This window comes from Oncorhynchus kisutch, linkage group LG10 (assembly GCF_002021735.2).
Source record: "Oncorhynchus kisutch isolate 150728-3 linkage group LG10, Okis_V2, whole genome shotgun sequence".
NCBI lineage: Eukaryota > Metazoa > Chordata > Actinopteri > Salmoniformes > Salmonidae > Oncorhynchus > Oncorhynchus kisutch.
This window is the reverse complement of record NC_034183.2, coordinates 1,881,457-1,906,772: the sequence shown is the minus strand read 5'-3', so window position 1 is coordinate 1,906,772 and position 25,316 is coordinate 1,881,457. Positions and strand designations below refer to the sequence as shown.

The window sequence follows — 25,316 nt, the reverse complement described above, 5'->3', positions numbered from 1 at the left end:
ATGGTGACATCATGAAGCTTCCTCACAGCAGCCGGTGACATCGGAGTATCACAGAGGAGATGGTGACATCATGACGCCTCCTCACAGCAGCCGGTGACATCATGAAGCCACCTCACAGCAGCCGGTGACATCAGAGTATCACAGAGGAGATGGTGACATCATGACGCCTCCTCACAGCAGCCGGTGACATCAGAGTATCACAGAGGAGATGGTGACATCATGACGCCACCTCACAGCAGCCGGTGACATCGGAGTATCACAGAGGAGATGGTGACATCATGAAGCCTCCTCACAGCAGCTGGTGACATCGGAGTATCACAGAGGAGATGGTGACATCATGACGCCTCCTCACAGCAGCCGGTGACATCATGAAGCCTCCTCACAGCAGCCGGTGACATCATGAAGCCTCCTCACAGCAGCCGGTGACATCAGAGTATCACAGAGGAGAAAGATTTAACTCAAATACTGTTTTAATAGACTAGTATCTGTCACAACTGTCCATGTAAACATCAGACAAAACAAAACATACAACTGATTTAACAAAAATGAAATATACTTGTATTTTTGGGAAAATGTTTATTGTCTAATAACAAAACAAAACAAATACATTTTCAGGAAAATGAATGACTTGGTCCTGGGGTGTTAGCTGGTCCTGGGGTGTTAGCTGGTCCTGGGGTGTTAGCTGGTCCTGGGGTGTTAGCTGGTCCTGGGGTGTTAGCTGGTCCTGGGGTGTTAGCTGGTCCTGGGGTGTTAGCTGGTCCTGGGGTGTTAGCTGGTCCTGGGGTGTTAGCTGGTCCTGGGGTGTTAGCTGGTCCTGGGGTGTTAGCTGGTCCTGGGGTGTTAGCTGGTCCTGGGGTGTTAGCTGGTCCTGGGGTGTTAGCTGGTCCTGGGGTGTTAGCTGGTCCTGGGGTGTTAGCTGGTCCTGGGGTGTTAGCTGGTCCTGGGGTGTTAGCTGGTCCTGGGGTGTTAGCTGGTCCTGGGGTGTTAGCTGGTCCTGGGGTGTTAGCTGGTCCTGGGGTGTTAGCTGGTCCTGGGGTGTTAGCTGGTCCTGGGGTGTTAGCTGGTCCTGGGGTGTTAGCTGGGTAGCCGAGAGGTCGGGGTTAGAGGTCAGACTCTTCTGAAGGAGACAGACACACAGGGGTGTTAGCTGGGTATCAGGTCTGTATGTTGAGTAGGTCAGGTAGCCGAGAGGTCGGGGTTTTTCAGGAAAATGAATGACTTGGTCCTGGGGTGTTAGCTGGGTATCAGGTCTGTATGTTGAGTAGGTCAGGTAGCCGAGAGGTCGGGGTTTTTCAGGAAAATGAATGACTTGGTCCTGGGGTGTTAGCTGGGTATCAGGTCTGTATGTTGAGTAGGTCAGGTAGCCGAGAGGTCGGGGTTAGAGGTCAGACTCTTCTGAAGGAGACAGACACACAGGGGTGTTAGCTGGGTATCAGGTCTGTATGTTGAGTAGGTCAGGTAGCCGAGAGGTCGGGGTTTTTCAGGAAAATGAATGACTTGGTCCTGGGGTGTTAGCTGGTCCTGGGGTGTTAGCTGGTCCTGGGGTGTTAGCTGGTCCTGGGGTGTTAGCTGGTCCTGGGGTGTTAGCTGGGTAGCCGAGAGGTCGGGGTTAGAGGTCAGACTCTTCTGAAGGAGACAGACACACAGGTAGTCGGGGGTTAGAGGTCAAGTATGGGAGGTAGGGTCACTTCTTCACCGGCTTCAGCTCTCTTTGTCGGGTACGCTCCAGCACAGAATCTGACACACTCTTCTGAAGGAGACAGACACACAGGTAGTCGGGGGTTAGAGGTTAGAGGTCAGACTCTTCTGAAGGAGACAGACACACAGGTAGCCAGGAGGTCGGGGGTTAGAGGTCAGACTCTTCTGAAGGAGACAGACACACAGGTAGCAGGGAGGTCAGAGGTTAGAGGTCAGACTCTTCTGAAGGAGACAGACACACAGGTAGCAGGGAGGTCAGAGGTTAGAGGTCAGAGTCTTCTGAAGGAGACAGATAATATGGAAAATCCAAGTCAGCTACTGCATGTAGGTACTGACCAGGGGTAGATCATGGGCGATGGTGGATGACGTGCGATCCAAACCGTAGATGTGTTCACTGAGTCTGGTCAGCATGTCTTGTTTCTGTCTGCCCCATCTCTTCGAGTTATCTTCCAGCTGACACGCACACACACACACATACACGCACACACACACACATACACACACACACACACACACACACACAGACACACACACACACACACACACACACACACAGACACACACACACACACACACACAGACAAGTCTTCAGTGTGTTTGTGTGCGTGTCTGTGTGTGTCTGTGTTCGTGTGTGTGTCTGTGTGTCTGTGCGTGTCTGTATCTGTGCGTGTCTGTGTATGTCAGAGAGTAGTACCTGTTTCTCAAGTGTTCGTACTCTGGTCTCTGCCTTCTCCAGCTTACTGAGCAGACTCAGCCTCTCTCTGTCTAGGAACACCTGCCGAGGGAGAGAATTACGGAGAGGAGAGTCTCCACGTTATGGCAGTCTAGTGTCTGTGTGTCTCTCTGTGTCTGTGTGTCTCTCTGTGTGTGCGTCTCTCTCTGTGTGTGTGTGTGTGTGCGTCTCTCTGTGTGTCTGTCTGTGTGTGTGTGTGTGTCTCTCTGTGTGTGTGTGTGTCTCTGTGTGTGTGTGTCTCTCTGTGTGTGTGTGTCTCTCTGTGTGTGTCTGTGTGTGTGTGTGTGTGTGTCTCTCTGTGTGTGTGTGTGTGTATGTGTCTCTCTGTCGGTCTCTCTGTCAAGTGTGCGTGTATGTGTGTGTGTGTGTGTGTGTGTGTGTGTGTGTATGTGTGTGTGTGTGTGTGTGTGTGTGTGTGTATGTGTGTGTGTGTGTGTGTGTGTGTGTGTGTGTGTGTGTGTGTGTGTGTGTGTGTGTGTGTGTGTGTGTGTGTGTGTGTGTATTAACCTGTGCAGGCTGTATGATGATGGCAGCTTGTGGAGGTTGGGAATGTATCTTGTCCAGTTCTCCTCTGAGTCGACTGTTCTCTGCTGCTGTCGCTATCTCCTTCCTGTTATCCTCCTCGCCTGACAGACAGACAGACAGACAGACAGACAGACAGACAGACAGACAGACAGACAGACAGACAGACAGACAGACAGACAGACAGACAGACAGACAGACAGACAGACAGACAGACAGACAGACAGGCAGACAGACAGACACAGATCTGTCTCAGCTATTAGTACTGCTGAGGCCTCAGAGTACTTTCAGAGATTTAGTATCTGTCCAAATCAGATCAGCTTTTGGTTTTCCTAATGGGCTTGATATGTTGATGGACAACAGGTGACACACTCCTGTCTCACCTGTTGGTTTCATCTTCATCATCATCTTCCTCTCTGAAAACACTCCCGTCTCACCTGTTGGTTTCATCTTCTTCATCAACTTCCTCTCTGAAAACACTCCTGTCTCAGCTGTTGGTTTCATCTTCCTCTTCCTCTCTGAAAACACTCCTGTCTCACCTGTTGGTTTCATCTTCCTCTCTGAAAACACTGCTGTCTCACCTGTTGGTTTAATCTTCATCATCATCTTCCTCTCTGAAAACACTCCTGTCTCACCTGTTGGTTTCATCTTCATCTTCCTCTCTGAAAACACTCCTGTCTCACCTGTTGGTTTCATCTTCATCTTCCTCTCTGAAAACACTCCTGTCTCACCTGTTGGTTTCATCTTCCTCTCTGAAAACACTCCTGTCTCACCTGTTGGTTTCATCTTCCTCTCTGAAAACACTCCTGTCTCACCTGTTGGTTTCATCTTCATCTTCCTCTCTGAAAACACTCCTGTCTCACCTGTTGGTTTCATCTTCATCAACTTCCTCTATGAAAACACTCCTGTCTCACCTGTTGGTTTCATCTTCATCAACTTCCTCTCTGAAAACACTCCTGTCTCACCTGTTGGTTTCATCTTCATCCACTTCCTCTCTGAAAACACTCCTGTCTCACCTGTTGGTTTCCTCTTCCTCTCTGCATTGTCCTTGCTCTTCTCTGCCAGTGTGTTGTCCAGAAGCTTCTCCATCTTCTCAATGATCTGTAACAGGAGGGTTCAAGTGATCAGATATACAGGTGGTTGATGAGGGTTCATGTGATCAGATATGGAGGTGGTTGATGAGGGTTCATGTGATCAGATATACAGGTGGTTGATGAGGGTTCATGTGATCAGATATACAGGTGGTTGATGAGGGTTCATGTGATCAGATATACAGGTGGTTGATGAGGGTTCATGTGATCAGATATACAGGTGGTTGATGAGGGTTCATGTGATCAGATATACAGGTGGTTGATGAGGGTTCATGTGATCAGATATACAGGTGGTTGATGAGGGTTCATGTGATCAGATATACAGGTGGTTGATGAGGGTTCATGTGATCAGATATGGAGGTGGTTGATGAGGGTAAAGTTTTTAACATTGTAGCAGACACTCTAATCCAGAGGGTGTTCAATCAAAAGCAGGTAAAACAACTTCTATCATAATGATTACAGGTCAACCCATCCGTAGCTCCAGCAGGTGTATCTCACTGATCATCCCTAAAGCCAACAACTATCATAATGATTACAGGTCAATAGAGATAGAGAGGACACTATGGGGAAGGGAGAGGGGCCACTATGGGGAAGGGAGAGGGGCCACTATGGGGAAGGGAGAGGGGCCACTATGGGGAAGGGAGAGGGGCCACTATGGGGAAGGGAGAGGGGCCACTATGGGGAAGGGAGAGGGGCCACTATGGGGAAGGGAGAGAGGACACTATGGGGAAGGGAGAGGGGCCACTATGGGGAAGGGAGAGGGGCCACTATAGGGAAGGGAGAGAGGACACTATGGGGAAGGGAGAGGGGACACTATGGGGAAGGGAGAGGGGACACTATAGGGAAGGGAAAGGGGACACTATAGGGAAGGGAAAGGGGACACTATGGGGAAGGGAGAGGGGCCACTATGGGGAAGGGAGAGGGGCCACTATAGGGAAGGGAGAGAGGACACTATGGGGAAGGGAGAGGGGACACTATGGGGAAGGGAGAGGGGCCACTATGGGGAAGGGAGAGGGACCACTATGGGGAAGGGAGAGGGGCCACTATGGGGAAGGGAGAGGGACCACTATAGGGAAGGGAGAGGGGACACTATAGGGAAGGGAGAGGGGACACTATGGGGAAGGGAGAGGGGCCACTATGGGGAAGGGAGAGGGCCACTATAGGGAAGGGAGAGGGGACACTATGGGGAAGGGAGAGGGGACACTATGGGGAAGGGAGAGGGGACACTATAGGGAAGGGAAAGGGGACACTATAGGGAAGGGAAAGGGGACACTATGGGGAAGGGAGAGGGGCCACTATGGGGAAGGGAGAGGGGCCACTATAGGGAAGGGAGAGAGGACACTATGGGGAAGGGAGAGGGGACACTATGGGGAAGGGAGAGGGGCCACTATGGGGAAGGGAGAGGGACCACTATGGGGAAGGGAGAGGGGCCACTATGGGGAAGGGAGAGGGACCACTATAGGGAAGGGAGAGGGGACACTATAGGGAAGGGAGAGGGGACACTATGGGGAAGGGAGAGGGGCCACTATGTGGAAGGGAGAGGGGCCACTATAGGGAAGGGAGAGGGGACACTATGGGGAAGGGAGAGGGGCCACTATGGGGAAGGGAGAGGGGCCACTATGGGGAAGGGAGAGGGGCCACTATGGGGAAGGGAGAGGGGCCACTATGGGGAAGGGAGAGGGACCACTATGGGGAAGGGAGAGGGGCCACTATAGGGAAGGGAGAGGGGACACTATGGGGAAGGGAGAGGGGTCACTATGGGGAAGGGAGAGGGGCCACTATGGGGAAGGGAGAGGGGCCACTATAGGGAAGGGAGAGGGGACACTATGGGGAAGGGAGAGGGGCCACTATGGGGAAGGGAGAGGGGCCACTATGGGGAAGGGAGAGGGGCCACTATGGGGAAGGGAGAGGGGCCACTATGGGGAAGGGAGAGGGACCACTATGGGGAAGGGAGAGGGGCCACTATAGGGAAGGGAGAGGGGACACTATAGGGAAGGGAGAGGGGACACTATGGGGAAGGGAGAGGTGATACTATAGGGAAGGGAGAGGGGCCACTATAGCGAAGGGGAGGGGCCACTATGGGGAAGGGAGAGGGGCCACTATGGGGAAGGGAGAGGGGCCAGTATGGGGAAGGGAGAGGGGATACTATGGGGAAGGGAGAGGGGCCACTATGGGGAAGGGAAAGGGGCCACTATGGGGAAGGGAGAGGGGCCACTGTGGGGAAGGGAAAGGGGCCACTATGGGGAGGGGGAGAGGGGACACTATGGGGAAGGGAGAGGGGCCACTATGGGGAAGGGAGAGGGGCCACTATGAGGAAGGGAGAGGGGCCACTATGGGGAAGGGAGAGGGACCACTATGGGGAAGGGAGAGGGGCCACTATAGGGAAGGGAGAGGGGACACTATAGGGAAGGGAGAGGGGACACTATGGGTAAGGGAGAGGGGACACTATAGGGAAGGGAGAGGGGCCACTATAGGGAAGGGAGAGGGGCCACTATAGGGAAGGGAGAGGGGCCACTATGGGAAGGGAGAGGGGTCACTATGGGGAAGGGAGAGGGGCCACTATGGGGAAGGGAGAGTGGCCACTATGGGGAAGGGAGAGGGGCCACTATGAGGAATGGAGAGGGGCCACTATGGGGAAGGGAGAGGGGCCACTATGGGGAAGGGAGAGGGGCCACTATAGGGAAGGGAGAGGGGACACTATGGGGAAGGGAGAGGGGCCACTATGGGGAAGGGAGAGGGGCCACTATGGGGAAGGGAGAGGGGCCACTATAGGGAAGGGAGAGGGGACACTATGGGGAAGGGAGAGGGGCCACTATGGGGAAGGGAGAGGGGCCACTATGGGGAAGGGAGAGGGGCCACTATGGGGAAGGGAGAGGGACCACTATGGGGAAGGGAGAGGGGCCACTATAGGGAAGGGAGAGGGGACACTATAGGGAAGGGAGAGGGGACACTATGGGGAAGGGAGAGGTGATACTATAGGGAAGGGAGAGGGGCCACTATAGGGAAGGGGAGGGGCCACTATGGGGAAGGGAGAGGGGCCACTATGGGGAAGGGAGAGGGGCCAGTATGGGGAAGGGAGAGGGGACACTATGGGGAAGGGAGAGGGGCCACTATGGGGAAGGGAAAGGGGCCACTATGGGGAAGGGAGAGGGGCCACTATGGGGAAGGGAAAGGGGAAACTATGGGGAAGGGAGAGGGGACACTATGGGGAAGGGAGAGGGGACACTATGGGGAAGGGAGAGGGGCCACTATGAGGAAGGGAGAGGGGCCACTATGGGGAAGGGAGAGGGACCACTATGGGGAAGGGAGAGGGGCCACTATAGGGAAGGGAGAGGGGACACTATAGGGAAGGGAGAGGGGACACTATGGGTAAGGGAGAGGGGACACTATAGGGAAGGGAGAGGGGCCACTATAGGGAAGGGAGAGGGGCCACTATAGGGAAGGGAGAGGGGCCACTGTGGGAAGGGAGAGGGGCCACTATGGGGAAGGGAGAGGGGCCACTATGGGGAAGGGAGAGGGGCCACTATGAGGAATGGAGAGGGGCCACTATGGGGAAGGGAGAGGGGCCACTATGGGGAAGGGAGAGGGGACACTATGGGGAAGGGAGAGGGGCCACTATGGGGAAGGGAGAGGGGACACTATGGGGAAGGGAGAGGGGACACTATGGGGAAGGGAGAGGGGCCACTATGGGGAAGGGAGAGGGGCCACTATGGGGAAGGGAGAGGGGACACTATGGGGAAGGGAGAGGGGCCACTATGGGGAAGGGAGAGGGGCCACTATGGGGAAGGGAGAGGGGCCACTATGGGGAAGGGAGAGGGGCCACTATGGGGAAGGGAGAGGGGCCACTATGGGGAAGGGAGAGGGGCCACTATTGGGAAGGGAGAGGGGCCACTATGGGGAAGGGAGAGGGGCCACTATGGGGAAGGGAGAGGGGCCACGATAGGGAAGGGAGAGGGGACACTATGGGGAAGGGAGAGGGGCCACTATGGGGAAGGGAGAGGGGACACTATGTGGAAGGGAGAGGGGCCACTATGGGGAAGGGAGAGGGGCCACTATAGGAAAGGGAGAGGGGACACTATGGGGAAGGGAAAGGGGCCACTATGGGGAAGGGAGAGGGGCCACTATGGGGAAGGGAGAGGGGCCACTATGGGGAAGGGAGAGGGGACACTATGTGGAAGGGAGAGGGGCCACTATGGGGAAGGGAGAGGGGCCACTATAGGGAAGGGAGAGGGGACACTATGGGGAAGGGAGAGTGGCCACTAAAGGGAAGGGAGAGGGGACACTATGGGGAAGGGAGAGGGGCCACTATAGGGAAGGGAGAGGGGACAATATGGGGAAGGGAGAGGGGCCACTATGGGGAAGGGAGAGGGGACACTATGGGGAAGGGAGAGGGGCCACTATGGGGAAGGGAGAGGGGACACTATGGGGAAGGGAGAGGGGACACTATGGGGAAGGGAGAGGGGCCACTATGGGGAAGGGAGAGGGGACACTATGGGGAAGGGAGAGGGGACACTATGGGGAAGGGAGAGGGGACACTATAGGGAAGGGAGAGGGGACACTATGGGGAAGGGAGAGGGGACACTATGGGGAAGGGAGAGGGGACACTATGGGGAAGGGAGAGGGGACACTATGGGGAAGGGAGAGGGGCCACTATGGGGAAGGGAGAGGGGACACTATGGGGAAGGGAGAGGGGCCACTATGGGGAAGGGAGAGGGGACACTATGGGGAAGGGAGAGGGGCCACTATGGGGAAGGGAGAGGGGCCACTATGGGGAAGGGAGAGGGGCCACTATGGGGAAGGGAGAGGGGCCACTATGGGGAAGGGAGAGGGGCCACTATGGGGAAGGGAGAGGGGCCACTATGGGGAAGGGAGATGGGCCACTATGGGGAAGGGAGAGGGGACACTATGGGGAAGGGAGAGGGGCCACTATGGGGAAGGGATAAGTCGTTTGGTGATCAGTAACCATATACACTGACTATACAAAACATTAGGAACACCTTCCTGACTATACAAAACATTAGGAACACCTTCCTGACTATACAAAACATTAGGAACACCTTCCTGACTATACAAAACATTAGGAACACCTTCCTGACTATACAAAACATTAGGAACACCTTCCTGACTATACAAAACATTAGGAACACCTTCCCGACTATACAAAACATTAGGAACACCTTCCTGACTATACAAAACATTAGGAACACCTTCCTGACTATACACAACATTAGGAACACCTTCCCGCCTATACAAAACATTAGGAACACCTTCCCGACAATACAAAACATTAGGAACACCTTCCTGACTATACAAAACATTAGGAACACCTTCCTGACTATACAAAACATTAGGAACACCTTCCTGACTATACAAAACATTAGGAACACCTTCCTGACTATACAAAACATTAGGAACACCTTCCTGACTATACAAAACATTAGGAACACCTTCCTGACTATACAAAACATTAGGAACACCTTCCTGACTATACAAAACATTAGGAACACCTTCCTGACTATACAAAACATTAGGAACACCTTCCTGATACAGAGTTGCGCCCCCCCCCCAGACTTCTATTCCAGCCCAGCAACCAGCAGTGACCAACCTTTCTCCACTGCTCCCTGATCTACACCGGTAGGCAATGGTCAACCACAGGTAGGCAATGGTCAACCACAGGTAGGCAATGGTCATACATAGGTAGGCAATGGTCATACACAGGTAGGCAATGGTCATACACAGGTAGGCAATGGTCAACCACAGGTAGGCAATGGTCATACACAGGTAGGCAATGGTCATACACAGGTAGGCAATGGTCAACCACAGGTAGGCAATGGTCATACACAGGTAGGCAATGGTCATACACAGGTAGGCAATGGTCAACCACAGGTAGGCAATGGTCAACCACAGGTAGGCAATGGTCATACACAGGTAGGCAATGGTCAACCACAGGTAGGCAATGGTCATACACAGGTAGGCAATGGTCATACACAGGTAGGCAATGGTCATACACAGGTAGGCAATGGTCAACAACAGGTAGGCAAACAGGCAGGTGAATCAAAACTAGGACTGAAGGCTATAACTGGTTCTCACAAACGAGCTTGGAAAAGGCTTAGTAGAGTCAAAACGAACAATACCTCACAAAGACACAAACAGAATGAACTGAACTAAATAAGGAGGTTGATGAGACCAGGTGAGTAACTAACACTGGTGAAATCAATGAGCAAACATGACAGACAGGACTACGTTCCAGAACACAAAGAAACAGGGCTACGTTCCAGAACACATAGAAACAGGACTACGTTCCAGAACACATAGAAACAGGACTACGTTCCAGAACACAAAGAAACAGGACTACGTTCCAGAACACATAGAAACAGGACTACGTTCCAGAACACATAGAAACAGGACTACGTTCCAGAACACATAGAAACAGGACTACGTTCCAGAACACATAGAAACAGGACTACGTTCCAGAACACATAGAAACAGGGCTACGTTCCAGAACACAAAGAAACAGGGCTACGTTCCAGAACACAAAGAAACAGGACTACGTTCCAGAACACATAGAAACAGGGCTACGTTCCAGAACACAAAGAAACAGGGCTACGTTCCAGAACACATAGAAACAGGGCTACGTTCCAGAACACAAAGAAACAGGGCTACGTTCCAGAACACATAGAAACAGGGCTACGTTCCAGAACACATAGAAACAGGGCTACGTTCCAGAACACAAAGAAACAGGGCTACGTTCCAGAACACAAAGAAACAGGGCTACGTTCCAGAACACATAGAAACAGGGCTACGTTCCAGAACACATAGAAACAGGGCTACGTTCCAGAACACAAAGAAACAGGGCTACGTTCCAGAACACATAGAAACAGGGCTACGTTCCAGAACACATAGAAACAGGGCTACGTTCCAGAACACATAGAAACAGGGCTACGTTCCAGAACACATAGAAACAGGGCTACGTTCCAGAACACATAGAAACAGGGCTACGTTCCAGAACACAAAGAAACAGGGCTACGTTCCAGAACACATAGAAACAGGACTACGTTCCAGAACACATAGAAACAGGGCTACGTTCCAGAACACATAGAAACAGGGCTACGTTCCAGAACACATAGAAACAGGGCTACGTTCCAGAACACATAGAAACAGGGCTACGTTCCAGAACACATAGAAACAGGACTACGTTCCAGAACACATAGAAACAGGGCTACGTTCCAGAACACAAAGAAACAGGGCTACGTTCCAGAACACAAAGAAACAGGGCTACGTTCCAGAACACAAAGAAACAGGGCTACGTTCCAGAACACAAAGAAACAGGGCTACGTTCCAGAACACAAAGAAACAGGGCTACGTTCCAGAACACAAAGAAACAGGGCTACGTTCCAGAACACAAAGAAACAGGGCTACGTTCCAGAACACAAAGAAACAGGGCTACGTTCCAGAACACAAAGAAACAGGGCTACGTTCCAGAACACAAAGAAACAGGGCTACGTTCCAGAACACAAAGAAACAGGGCTACGTTCCAGAACACAAAGAAACAGGGCTACGTTCCAGAACACAAAGAAACAGGGCTACGTTCCAGAACACAAAGAAACAGGGCTACGTTCCAGAACACAAAGAAACAGGGCTACGTTCCAGAACACAAAGAAACAGGGCTACGTTCCAGAACACAAAGAAACAGGGCTGCGTTCCAGAACACAAAGAAACAGGGCTACGTTCCAGAACACAAAGAAACAGGGCTGCGTTCCAGAACACAAAGAAACAGGGCTACGTTCCAGAACACAAAGAAACAGGGCTACGTTCCAGAACACAAAGAAACAGGGCTGTGTTCCAGAACACAAAGAAACAGGACTACGTTCCAGAACACAAAGAAACAGGGCTACGTTCCAGAACACACATAAACAGGGCTACGTTCAAGAACACATATAAACAGGACTACGTTCCAGAACACAAAGAAACAGGACTACGTTCCAGAACACAAAGAAACAGGGCTACGTTCCAGAACACATATAAACAGGACTACGTTCCAGAACACAAAGAACCAGGACTACGTTCCAGAACACAAGCTTCCTGCCATCCAGGACCTATATACTAGGCAATGTCAGAGGAAAGCCCATAAAATTGTCAGAGACTCCAGTCACCCAAGTCAGACTGTTCTGGCATGGCAAGCGGTACCGGAGCACCAAGACATTGACCCCCTGTATATAGCCTCCCCATTGACTCTGTACCGTAATACCCTGTATATAGCCTCCACATTGACTCTGTACCGTAATACCCTGTATATAGCCTCCACATTGACTCTGTACCGTAACACCCTGTATATAGCCTCCACATTGACTCTGTACCATAACACCCTGTATATAGCCTCCACATTGACTCTGTACCGGTACCCCCTGTACATAGCCTCCACATTTACTCTGTACCGGTACCCCTTGTATATAGCCTCCACATTGACTCTGTACCGGTACCCCCTGTATATAGCCTCCACATTGACTCTGTACTGGTACCCCCTGTATATAGCCTCCACATTGACTCTGTACCGGTGCCCTCTGTATATAGCCTCCACATTGACTCTGTACCGGTACCCCCTGTATATAGCCTCCACATTGACTCTGTACCGGTACCCCCTGTATATAGCCTCCACATTGACTCTGTACCGGCACCCCCTGTATATAGCCTCCACATTGACTCTGTACCGGTGCTCCCTGTATATAGCCTCCACATTGACTCTGTACTGTAATACCCTGTATATAGCCTCCACATTGACTCTGTACCGTAATACCCTGTATATATCCTCCACATTGACTCTGTACCATAATACGTGTGACAAAACTAGGGCCTGTATGAGCTGTCCGGTCGACTGAGATATCAAGAAAGCAGGCTGCAGGTAGCCTAGTGGTTAGAGCGTTGGGCCAGTAACCAGCAGGTAGCCTAGTGGTTAGAGCGTTGGGCCAGTAACCAGCAGGTAGCCTAGTGGTTAGAGCGTTGGGCCAGTAACCAGCAGGTAGCCTAGTGGTTAGAGCGTTGGGCCAGTAACCAGCAGGTAGCCTAGTGGTTAGAGCGTTGGGCCAGTAACCAGCAGGTAGCCTAGTGGTTAGAGTGTAGAGGTGGCAGGTAGCCTAGTGGTTAGAGCGTTGGGTCAGTAACCAGCAGGTAGCCTAGTGGTTAGAGCGTTGGGCCAGTAACCAGCAGGTAGCCTAGTGGTTAGAGCGTTGGGCCAGTAACCAGCAGGTAGCCTAGTGGTTAGAGCGTTGGGCCAGTAACCAGCAGGTAGCCTAGTGGTTAGAGCGTTGGGCCAGTAACCAGCAGGTAGCCTAGTGGTTAGAGCGTTGGACCAGTAACCAGCAGGTAGCCTAGTGGTTAGAGCGTTGGACCAGTAACCAGCAGGTAGCCTAGTGGTTAGAGCGTTGGACCAGTAACCAGCAGGTAGCCTAGTGGTTAGAGCGTTGGGCCAGTAACCAGCAGGTAGCCTAGTGGTTAGAGCGTTGGGCCAGTAACCAGCAGGTAGCCTAGTGGTTAGAGTGTAGAGGTGGCAGGTAGCCTAGTGGTTAGAGCGTTGGGCCAGTAACCAGCAGGTAGCCTAGTGGTTAGAGTGTAGAGGTGGCAGGTAGCCTAGTGGTTAGAGCGTTGGGCCAGTAACCAGCAGGTAGCCTAGTGGTTAGAGTGTAGAGGTGGCAGGTAGCCTAGTGGTTAGAGCGTTGGGCCAGTAACCAGCAGGTAGCCTAGTGGTTAGAGCGTTGGGCCAGTAACCAGCAGGTAGCCTAGTGGTTAGAGCGTTGGGCCAGTAACCAGCAGGTAGCCTAGTGGTTAGAGTGTAGAGGTGGCAGGTAGCCTAGTGGTTAGAGCGTTGGGCCAGTAACCAGCAGGTAGCCTAGTGGTTAGAGTGTAGAGGTGGCAGGTAGCCTAGTGGTTAGAGCGTTGGGCCAGTAACCGAAAAGTTGCTAGATTGAACCATCCGAGCTGACAAGGTAAAAATCTGTTGTTCTGCCCCTGAACAAGGGGCAGAACCCACTGTTCCCCAGTAGGCCGTCATTGTAAATAAGAACTTGTTCTTAACTGACTTGCCTATTTAAATAAAAAAGCAGAGGCTTTTCATGGACCTCTCCCCATTTTAGTAACCATTAAGTCTATACGTTTGGCTTGCTATCTAGGGTGACGCTCATAGCGGTGACCTGCAGTCTTGGAGACAGTCCTGTGGTATCGCTGTAGGGTCAGGGGTTAGGTACCTTCTCCTGCTGTTTAACGGTGGCCTCCAGGCCTGCAGTCTTGGAGACAGTCCTGTGGTATCGCTGTAGGACGGTCTGTTGCTGCTGGTGAGCTCTCTGGAGACGCAGCAACTCCTTTTCACTGTCATTCTTCTGGAAGGTGGAGAGGATGTCAACAACAGAGCCATGAGGGTTTCTTACATAAGGTGACAGCTGGACAGAGTTTAGAGTTGTGTGTGTCTGTGTGTCTGCTCACCCTGATCAGATCATTCTGTAGCTGTTGTATCTTGTCTCTCTGAGCTGAAGCCTTGCTGATCTCACTGGCCAGCTTAAACTTCAGAGAGGCTGGAGGTACACACACACAACACAATCTGTCAACACACACACACACACACACACACACACAACACAATCTGTCAACACCCACACACAACACAATCTATCAACACACACACACAACACACACACACACACACACACACTAATGGGGATCCATAATAAACCCCAGGAAGAGTAGCTGCTGCCTTGACAGGAACTAATGGGGATCCATAATAAACCCCAGGAAGAGTAGCTGCTGCCTTGGCAGGAACTAATGGGGATCCATAATAAACCCCAGGAAGAGTAGCTGCTGCCTTGGCAGGAACTAATGGGGATCCGTAATAAACCCCAGGAAGAGTAGCTGCTGCCTTGGCAGGAACTAATGGAGATCCATAATAAACCCCAGGAAGAGTAGTTGCTGCCTTGGCAGGAACTAATGGGGATCCGTAATAAACCCCAGGAAGAGTAGCTGCTGCCTTGGCAGGAACTAATGGGGATCCGTAATAAACCCCAGGAAGAGTAGCTGCTGCCTTGGCAGGAACTAATGGGGATCCATAATAAACCCCAGGAAGAGTAGCTGCTGCCTTGGCAGGAACTAATGGGGATCCATAATAAACCCCAGGAAGAGTAGCTGCTGCCTTGGCAGGAACTAATGGAGATCCATAATAAACCCCAGGAAGAGTAGCTGCTGCCTTGGCAGGAACTAATGGGGATCCATAATAAACCCCAGGAAGAGTAGCTGCTGCCTTGGCAGGAACTAATGGAGATCCATAATAAACCCCAGGAAGAGTAGCTGCTGCCTTGGCAGGAACTAATGGAGATCCATAATAAACCCCAGGAAGAGTAGCTGCTGCCTTGTCAGGAACTAATGGGGATCCATAATAAACCCCAGGAAGAGTAGCTGCTGCCTTAGCAGGAACTAATGGGGATCCATAATAAACCCCAGGAGGAGTAGCTGCTACCTTGGCAGGAACTAATGGGGATCCATTAATAAACCCCAGGAAGAGTATCTGCTGCCTTGGCAGGAACTAATGGGGATCCATAATAAACCCCAGAAAGAGTAGCTGCTGCCTTGGCAGGAACTAATGGGGATCCATAATAAACCCCAGGAAGAGTAGCTGCTGCCTTGGCAGGAACTAATGGGGATCCGTAATAAACCCCAGGAAGAGTAGCTGCTGCCTTGGCAGGAACTAATGGGGATCCATAATAAACCCCAGAAAGAGTAGCTGCTGCCTTGGCATGAACTAATGGGGATCCATAATAAACCCCAGGAAGAGTAGCTGCTGCCTTGGCAGGAACTAATGGGGATCCATAATAAACCCCAGGAAGAGTAGCTGCTGCCTTGGCAGGAACTAATGGGGATCCATAATAAACCCCAGGAAGAGTAGCTGCTGCCTTGGCAGGAACTAAGGGGGATCCATAATAAACCCCAGGAAGAGTAGCTGCTGCCTTGGCAGGAACTAATGGGGATCCGTAATAAACCCCAGGAAGAGTAGCTGCTGCCTTGGCAGGAACTAAGGGGGATCCATAATAAACCCCAGGAAGAGTAGCTGCTGCCTTAGCAGGAACTAATGGGGATCCATAGTAAACCCCAGGAGGAGTAGCTGCTGCCTTGGCAGGAACTAATGGGGATCCATAATAAACCCCAGGAAGAGTAGCTGCTGCCTTGGCAGGAACTAATGGGGATCCATAATAAACCCCAGGAAGAGTAGCTGTTGCCTTGGCAGGAACTAAGGGGGATCCATAATAAACCCCAGGAAGAGTAGCTGCTGCCTTGGCAGGAACTAATGGGCATCCATAATAAACCCCAGGAAGAGTAGCTGCTGCCTTGGCAGGAACTAATGGGGATCCATAATAAACCCCAGGAAGAGTAGCTGCTGCCTTGGCAGGAACTAATGGGGATCCATAATAAACCCCAGGAAGAGTAGCTGCTGCCTTGGCAGGAACTAATGGGGATCCATAATAAACCCCAGGAAGAGTAGCTGCTGCCTTGGCAGGAACTAAGGGGGATCCATAGTAAACACATAAACAAAAACAGCGAGATTTTAGATCGTTAGAACACATTCACCCAAAGACACAAAAATCACCTGAATGGATTTCTGTAAATATGTAAATACCACGGGACATTTGGGAACTTCACAGTCCTATTGATCAAACAACCATGACAAGGTGGGATATCTTTACGTAAATTGCACATCAACAACAACAACAACACCAACAACTAATGACAGACAGAACTAGATGAGCTCAAATCGAATAGGGAACATTAGATAAACGTTTTCAGCTAGTTGGCTGTCAACATTGAATCAAATCAAAGTTTATTTGTCACGTGCCTAAATGAAGGGGAGTAGTAGCCCGCTCGTCATTCTGTTGCTATATATATTCTGACTGTCTGTTAGTTTCAGATCTGGAAAGTAGTTAAAAAGCTGTCAGTTCCACTTTAACATTCAAAAGGAGAACAACAGGACATCTCCAAATCTGCTGTTTGATCTGAAGTATCAGTTTCAAAGGCTTCCTAAAGCCGGACAGAATTCAACTAAATGTCAAAACTGAGAAGCACATTTAAAAAATACTGAGTAAATCCTTATTATCTAAGCCCACTGACTGAACAATTGACTGACTGCTACGCAAACTACTTCCATATGTATGGGCACAAATATAGTGCACTATATAGGGAATAGGGTGCCATTTGGGATAGGGAATAGGGTGCCATTTGGGAATAGAGCTGGTGTTTGTGCTTTGATGGCCTCAGACGGTCTTTTGAAGCATCCCTCAGTGAAGCGTGTGTGTGTGTGTGTGTGTGTGTGTGAGTGTGTGTGTGTGTGTGTGTGTGTGGTTGTGTGTGTGGTTGTGTGTGTGGTTGTGTGTGTGTGTGTGGGTGTGGTTGTGTGTGTGGTTGTGTGTGTGTGTGTGGTTGTGTGTGTGTGTGTGTGTGTGTGTGTGTGTGGACTTCCAGTCAGTCGTCCTTTGGTTACAGACTGTCCTTCAGATGATAAGCACAGCGGCTGGCCATCCCTTATCAAAACCCAGGCCCAGAAGTGTGTGTGTGCGTGCGTAAGTGCGTGCGTGCGTGCGTGTGTGTGTGTGTGCGTGTGTGTGTGAGATTGCATACCCATATCCTCAGTGAGCTTATCAGAGCCCTGACAGGATAATAAGGATTAGCAACAACAGACAGACCCACAGAGGATCAGTTTACCTCACAACTTCAGGACAAAATTAAACTTAACAACTTCTCAAGAAATGAACCTGTCTGCTGCCATGACAACCAGAGGTTATTGAGACGGGTTGGTTGGAAAAGTAAACTTTCTTGGTACCAACATCAATAATTATACGGGGCCTTTTCCTGTACATTGGGACCAGTTGCTGGACTGAACCATGTGGAGAGATTATATCCAAGTGCAGAGGGAAGTTGGGGTCAGCGTGATATTGTGATGCTTGTGCGTTTACATGGAATTATTATGTAAAAAAGGGTGTACCTATCCGGTCAGAGATCTCTGCCTTGGTCATGACATCTACATCAGTATCGTCCAATAGGTGGCGCCCCAGGTCCTGGTGCAGCGTGAGATCACTGCGGAGTTGGCTGTTGTCCGTCCCCAAGGTTACCACCTGGGTCCTCAGGGCTATGATGTCCTCCGCCATTTTACGCATCGCTGTCCGGTAGTTCTCCACTTCCTAGGGGGCAGAGAAACAGGCGGGGGGAGGGGGGGGGGGGCAGAGAAACAGGCAGGGGGGGTGGGGACAGAGAAACAGGCAGGGGGGGTGGGGACAGAGAAACAGGCAGGGGGGGACAGGGACAGAGAAACAGGCAGGGGGGGGGGGGCAGAGAAACAGGTAGGGGGGGACACAAAAAAGGAAGGGGGGGCAGAGAAACAGGCAGGGTGGGGGGCAGAGAAACAGGCAGGGGGGGACAGAGAAACAGGCAGGGGGGTACAGAGAAACAGGCAGGGTGGGGGGCAGAGAAACAGGCAGGGTGGAGCAGAGAAACAGGCAGGGGGACTCACAAAAAAAGGCAGGGGGGGCAGAGAAACAGGCAGGGGGGGACAGAGAAACAGGCAGGGGGGGGGACAGAGAAACAGGCAGGGGGGGACAGAGAAACAGGCAGGGGGGGACAGAGAAACAGGCAGGGGGGGGGACAGAGAAACAGCCGGGGGGGGGACAGAGAAACAAGCAGGGGGAGGGGGGGGGGCAGATGACACTAACTCATCATAACTTTCAGATACTGTGATGTCAGCAGGGGTCTTCGCCATATTCTGGTCCTCTATATATACTGAACAAAAATATAAACGCAACAATTAAAGTGTTGGTCCGATGTTTCATGAGCTGAAATAAAAGATCCCAGAAATGTTCCATACACACAAAAAGCTTATTTCTTATAACGCTCTAACCATAACGCTCTAACCATTAGGCTACCCTGCCACCCCAGTTACATTGTTAGGAGCTAGATAGCTTAGCTAGTTGCATTGTTAGGAGCTAGTTAGATTGTTAGGAGCTAGTTAGCTTAGCTAGATCTATTGTTAGGAGCTAATTAATTGTTAGGAGCTAGTTAACTTAGCTAGTTGTATTGTTAGGAGCTAGTTACATTGTTAGGAGCTAGTTAGCTTAGCTAATTGCATTATTAGGAGCTAGTTACATTGTTAGGAGCTAGTTAGCTTAGCTAGTTATATTGTTAGGAGCTAGTTCATTGTTAGGAGCTAGGTAACTTAGCTAGTTGTATTGGTAGGAGCTAGTTACATTGTTAGGAGCTAGTTAGCTTAGCTAGTTGCATTGTTAGGAGCTAGTTACATTGTTAGGAGCTAGTTAGCTGAGCTAGTTCTATTGTTAGGAGCTAGTTAATTGTTAGGAGCTAGTTAACTTAGCTAGTTGTATTGTTAGGAGCTAGTTACATTGTTAGGAGCTAGTTATCTTAGCTAGTTCTATTGTTAGGAGCTAGTTAATTGTTAGGAGCTTGTTAACTTAGCTAGTTGTATTGTTAGGAGCTAGTTACATTGTTAGGAGCTAGTTAGCTTAGCTAGTTCTATAGTTAGGAGCTAGTTGCATTGTTAGGAGCTAGTTAGCTTAGCTAGTTGCATTGTTAGGAGCTAGTTACATTGTTAGGAGCTACCTAGCTTAGCTAGTTCTATAGTTAGGAGCTAGTTGCATGGTTAGGAGCTAGTTACTTTCTTAGGAGCTAGTTACATACTTAGGAGCTAGTTACTTTCTTAGGAGCTAGTTACGTACTTAGGAGCTAGTTAGCTTAGTTAGTTACATAAGCATTTCACTGCTTCATCTGCTAAATTGTGTATGACCAATATATTTTGATTTGATTTGGATCCAAACTTAATCCACACGCATCTATAGTTTGGAATGGGGTCAACTCTTACAAGAGCAGCACCTGTATTTTTGGATTCAATAAGTCACTGTTGGTATTGTATTGCTAGGGCAATTTAATATAAGCGCTATCTTTGACCTAGTAGCCTAGTTAAGTCGTTGCTGTTTGAACTGTCTGATTTCTCAGAACTTGTGACTGTCGTTGTGGACTTGGATTAGTTTCAGGCCTATTTGTGTAACAGTTTTGCTAATTTGTGGGCGCGTTGCATTGTTGGGAGTGTGTTCTTCACCTCTGATAGGCAATCCGAAATCAGTGCTGGGAGGCGTGTTCTTCACCTCTGATAGGCTTTTAGTGCTTCAGTTGCCCCAGTTCTTTCAGCGACAGCTGTAAGCGGCGGTATTGTCAAGAAGCGGTGTTGTCACCAAAACAAAAGACTTTTCTGCCGAGTTGTTAGAGGAAGGATCTCACTCTCATCTACAAGGTAAGATGGCGTAGTAGTCAGACGTCTTGTCGTGTCGTGTCCCTTGTATATATAGTTTTTTTTTTAAATTTCTTCGCATATTTTTTTATTTTTTTGCTAAACCTCAACATCTAAATACTCTCCTGTAACCCGCCTCACCCAATGTGCCGTGGATCTGCTTTTTTTTCCTAAAGTATTTATATTTACTTCGGATCCGAAACCCCTCAACTGAAGCTAGCCAGCCAACTACCAGCTATCAGTCAGCAAACCATTGCTAGCGGTCATCAGCTAACCGGTCATCAGCTAACCTTTAGCTCGGAATGCTCTCGCCAGTTCGAACAACGCGACTCTAACCAGAGCATAACAGACCTATTATTTTTATCCCCGGATTCCCACCGCAAACGGAAAATTTTCAGCTGGATCTTCACAACTAGCTAACTAGCTAACCGCAACCCCGGATGATTACTCCTGGCTAGCGTTTCCATCCACTTAGCTTGAAGCTAGCCCGGCCAGAGCTCCTGTGCTACCACTGAAGCATACTCCTGGGCTACAATATCCGGACACAAATCAAATCAAATCTAATTTTATTTGTCACATACACATGGTTAGCAGATGTTAATGCGAGTGTAGTGAAATGCTTGTGCTTCTAGTTCCGACAATGCAGTAATAACCAACAAGTAATCTAACTAACAATTCCAAAACTACTGTCTTATACACAGTGTAAGGGGATTAAGAATATGTACATAAGGATATATGAATGAGTGATGGTACAGAGCAGCATAGGCAAGATACAGTAGATGGTATCGAGTACAGTATATACATATGAGATGAGTATGTAAACAAAGTGGCATAGTTAAAGTGGCTAGTGATACATGTATTACATAAGGATGCAGTCGATGATATAGAGTACAGTATATACGTATGCATATGAGATGAATAATGTAGGGTAAGTAACATTATATAAGGTAGCATTGTTTAAAGTGGCTAGTGATATATTTACATCATTTCCCATCAATTCCCATTATTAAAGTGGCTGGAGTTGAGTCAGTGTCAGTGTCAGTGTGTTGGCAGCAGCCACTCAATGTTAGTGGTGGCTGTTTAACAGTCTGATGGCCTTGAGATAGAAGCTGTTTTTCAGTCTCTCGGTCCCAGCTTTGATGCACCTGTACTGACCTCGCCGTCTGGATGATAGCGGGGTGAACAGGCAGTGGCTCGGGTGGTTGATGTCCTTGATGATCTTTATGGCCTTCCTGTAACATCGGGTGGTGTAGGTGTCCTGGAGGGCAGGTAGTTTGCCCCCGGTGATGCGTTGTGCAGACCTCAATACCCTCTGGAGAGCCTTACGGTTGAGGGCGGAGCAGTTGCCGTACCAGGCGGTGATACAGCCCGCCAGGATGCTCTCGATTGTGCATCTGTAGAAGTTTGTGAGTGCTTTTGGTGACAAGCCTAATTTCTTCAGCCTCCTGAGGTTGAAGAGGCGCTGCTGCGCCTTCTTCACGATGCTGTCTGTGTGAGTGGACCAATTCAGGAACTTGCTACCCTCTCCACTACTGTTCCCTCGATGTGGATAGGGGGGTGTTCCCTCTGCTGTTTCCTGAAGTCCACAATCATCTCCTTAGTTTTGTTGACGTTGAGTGTGAGGTTATTTTCCTGACACCACACTCCGAGGGCCCTCACCTCCTCCCTGTAGGCCGTCTCGTCGTTGTTGGTAATCAAGCCTACCACTGTTGTGTCGTCCGCAAACTTGATGATTGAGTTGGAGGCGTGCGTGGCCACGCAGTCGTGGGTGAACAGGGAGTACAGGAGAGGGCTCAGAACGCACCCTTGTGGGGCCCCAGTGTTGAGGATCAGCGGGGAGAAGATGTTGTTGCCTACCCTCACCACCTGGGGGCGGCCCGTCAGGAAGTCCAGTACCCAGTTGCACAGGGCGGGGTCGAGATCCAGGGTCTCGAGCTTGATGACGAGCTTGGAGGGTACTATGGTGTTGAATGCCGAGCTGTAGTCGATGAACAGCATTCTCACATAGGTATTCCTCTTGTCCAGATGGGTTAGGGCAGTGTGCAGTGTGGTTGAGATTGCATCGTCTGTGGACCTATTTGGGCGGTAAGCAAATTGGAGTGGGTCTAGGGTGTCAGGTAGGGTGGAGGTGATATGGTCCTTGACTAGTCTCTCAAAGCACTTCATGATGACGGAAGTGAGTGCTACGGGGCGGTAGTCGTTTAGCTCAGTTACCTTAGCTTTCTTGGGAACAGGAACAATGGCCCTCTTGAAGCATGTGGGAACAGCAGACTGGTATAGGGATTGATTGAATATGTCCGTAAACACACCGGCCAGCTGGTCTGCGCATGCTCTGAGGGCGCAGCTGGGGATGCCGTCTGGGCCTGCAGCCTTGCGAGGGTTAACACGTTTAAATGTCTTACTCACCTCGGCTGCAGTGAAGGAGAGACCGCATGTTTTCATTGCAGGCCGTGTCAGTGGCACTGTATTGTCCTCAAAGCGGGAAAAAAAGTTATTTAGTCTGCCTGGGAGCAAGACATCCTGGTCCGTGACTGGGCTGGATTTCTTCCTGTAGTCCGTGATTGACTGTAGACCCTGCCACATGCCTCTCTGTACTGACGCTTAGCTTGTTTGATAGCCTTGCGGAGGGAATAGCTGCACTGTTTGTATTCGGTCATGTTACCAGACACCTTGCCCTGATTAAAACCAGTGGTTCACGCTTTCAGTTTCACGCGAATGCTGCCATCAATCCACGGTTTCTGGTTAGGGAATGTTTTAATCGTTGCTATGGGAACGACATCTTCAACGCACGTTCTAATGAACTCGCACACCGAATCAGCGTATTCGTCAATATTGTTATCTGACGCAATACGAAACATATCCCAGTCCACGTGATGGAAGCAGTCTTGGAGTGTGGAGTCAGCTTGGTCGGACTAGCGTTGGACAGACCTCAGCGTGGGAGCCTCTTGTTTTAGTTTCTGTCTGTAGGCAGGGATCAACAAAATGGAGTCGTGGTCAGCTTTTCCGAAACGGGGGCGGGGCAGGGCCTTATATGCGTCGCGGAAGTTAGAGTAACAATGATCCAAGGTCTTTCCACCCCTGGTTGCGCAATCGATATGCTGATAAAATTTAGGGAGTCTTGTTTTCAGATTAGCCTTGTTAAAATCCCCAGCTACAATGAATGCAGCCTCCGGATAAATGGTTTCCAGTTTGCAAAGAGTTAAATAAAGTTCGTTCAGAGCCATCGATGTGTCTGCTTGGGGGGGGGATATATACGGCTGTGATTATAATCGAAGAGAATTCTCTTGGTAGATAATGCGGTCTACATTTGATTGTGAGGAATTCTAAATCAGGTGAACAGAAGGATTTGAGTTCCTGTATGTTTCTTTCATCACACCATGTCTCGTTAGCCATAAGGCATACACCCCCGCCCCTCTTCTTACCAGAAAGATGTTTGTTTCTGTCGGCGCGATGCGTGGAGAAACCCGTTGGCTGCACCGCCTCGGATAGCGTCTCTCCAGTGAGCCATGTTTCCGTGAAGCAAAGAACGTTACAGTCTCTGATGTCCCTCTGGAATGCTACCCTTGCTCGGATTTCATCAACCTTGTTGTCAAGAGACTGGACATTGGCAAGAAGAATGCTAGGGAGTGGTGCACGGTGTGCCCGTCTCCGGAGTCTGACCAGACGACCGCCTCGTTTCCCTCTTTTTCGGAGTCGTTTTTTTGGGTCGCTGCATGGGATCCACTCTGTTGTCCTGTTTGTAAGGCAGAACACAGGATCTGCGCATTATGCCCTGAATATATTCTACCATGCCCAGAAATCTGCTCCTTTTATTTTCTGTCCCCAACGCTCTAGGCGACCAGTTTTGATAGCCTTTAGCCGCACCCTCATACTACTCCTCCTCTGTTCCGCGGGTGATTTGGAGTTAAACCCAGGCCCTGCATGTCCCTAGGCACCCTCATTTGTTGACTTCTGTGATCGAAAAAGCCTTGGTTTCATGCATGTCAACATCAGAAGCCTCCTCCCTAAGTTTGTTTTACTCACTGCTTTAGCACACTCTGCTAACCCTGATGTCCTTGCCGTGTCTGAATCCTGGCTCAGGAAGGCCACCAAAAATTCTGAGATTTCCATATCCAACTATAACATTTTCCGTCAAGATAGAACTGCCAAAGGGGGAGGAGTTGCAGTCTACTGCAGAGATAGCCTGCAAAGTAATGTCATACTTTCCAGGTCCATACCCAAACAGTTCGAACTACTAATTTTAAAAATTACTCTCTCCAGAAACAAGTCTCTCACTGTTGCCGCCTGCTACCGACCCCCCTCAGCTCCCAGCTGTGCCCTGGACACCATTTGTGAATTGATCGCCCCCCATCTAGATTCAGAGTTTGTTCTGTTAGGTGACCTAAACTGGGATATGCTTAACACCCCGGCAGTCCTACAATCTAAGCTAGATGCCCTCAATCTCACCCAAATCATCAAGGAACCCACCAGGTACAACCCTAAATCTGTAAACAAGGGCACCCTCATAGACGTCATCCTGACCAACTGGCCCTCCAAATACACCTCTGCTGTCTTCAACCAGGATCTCAGCGATCACTGCCTCATTGCCTGTATCCGCTACAGAGCCGCAGTCAAATGACCACCCCTCATCACTGTCAAACGCTCCCTAAAACACTTCTGTGAGCAGGCCTTTCTAATCGACCTGGCTCTGGTATCCTGGAAGGACATTGACCTCATCCCGTCAGTTGAGGATGCCTGGTCATTCTTTAAAAGTAACTTCCTCACCATTTTAGATAAGCATGCTCCATTCAAAAAATGCAGAACTAAGAACAGATATAGCCCTTGGTTCACTCCAGACCTGACTGCCCTCGACCAGCACAAAAAAATCCTGTGGCGGACTGCAATAGCATCGAATAGTCCCCGCGATATGCAACTGTTCAGGGAAGTCAGGAACCAATACACGCAGTCAGTC

At 50.2% G+C, this 25,316-nt stretch overlaps 1 protein-coding gene across 1 annotated transcript in view; it reads right to left on the bottom strand.

Moving 5' to 3' along the window:
- Positions 1 to 561: 561 nt before the first annotated feature.
- Positions 562 to 25,316, bottom strand: part of ccdc33 (coiled-coil domain containing 33) — a 34,407-nt gene continuing 9,652 nt past the window's right edge. The window contains exons 2-9 of the mRNA XM_031832823.1: positions 18,056 to 18,251; positions 14,518 to 14,606; positions 14,283 to 14,414; positions 3,970 to 4,054; positions 2,939 to 3,057; positions 2,393 to 2,473; positions 2,035 to 2,151; positions 562 to 1,750 (exon numbers count right to left, since the gene is read on the bottom strand). Of these exons, the coding sequence (XP_031688683.1) occupies positions 1,685 to 1,750; positions 2,035 to 2,151; positions 2,393 to 2,473; positions 2,939 to 3,057; positions 3,970 to 4,054; positions 14,283 to 14,414; positions 14,518 to 14,606; positions 18,056 to 18,251 (885 nt within the window). The 3' untranslated portion in view covers positions 562 to 1,684. The remainder of the gene's footprint in view (positions 1,751 to 2,034; positions 2,152 to 2,392; positions 2,474 to 2,938; positions 3,058 to 3,969; positions 4,055 to 14,282; positions 14,415 to 14,517; positions 14,607 to 18,055; positions 18,252 to 25,316) is intronic.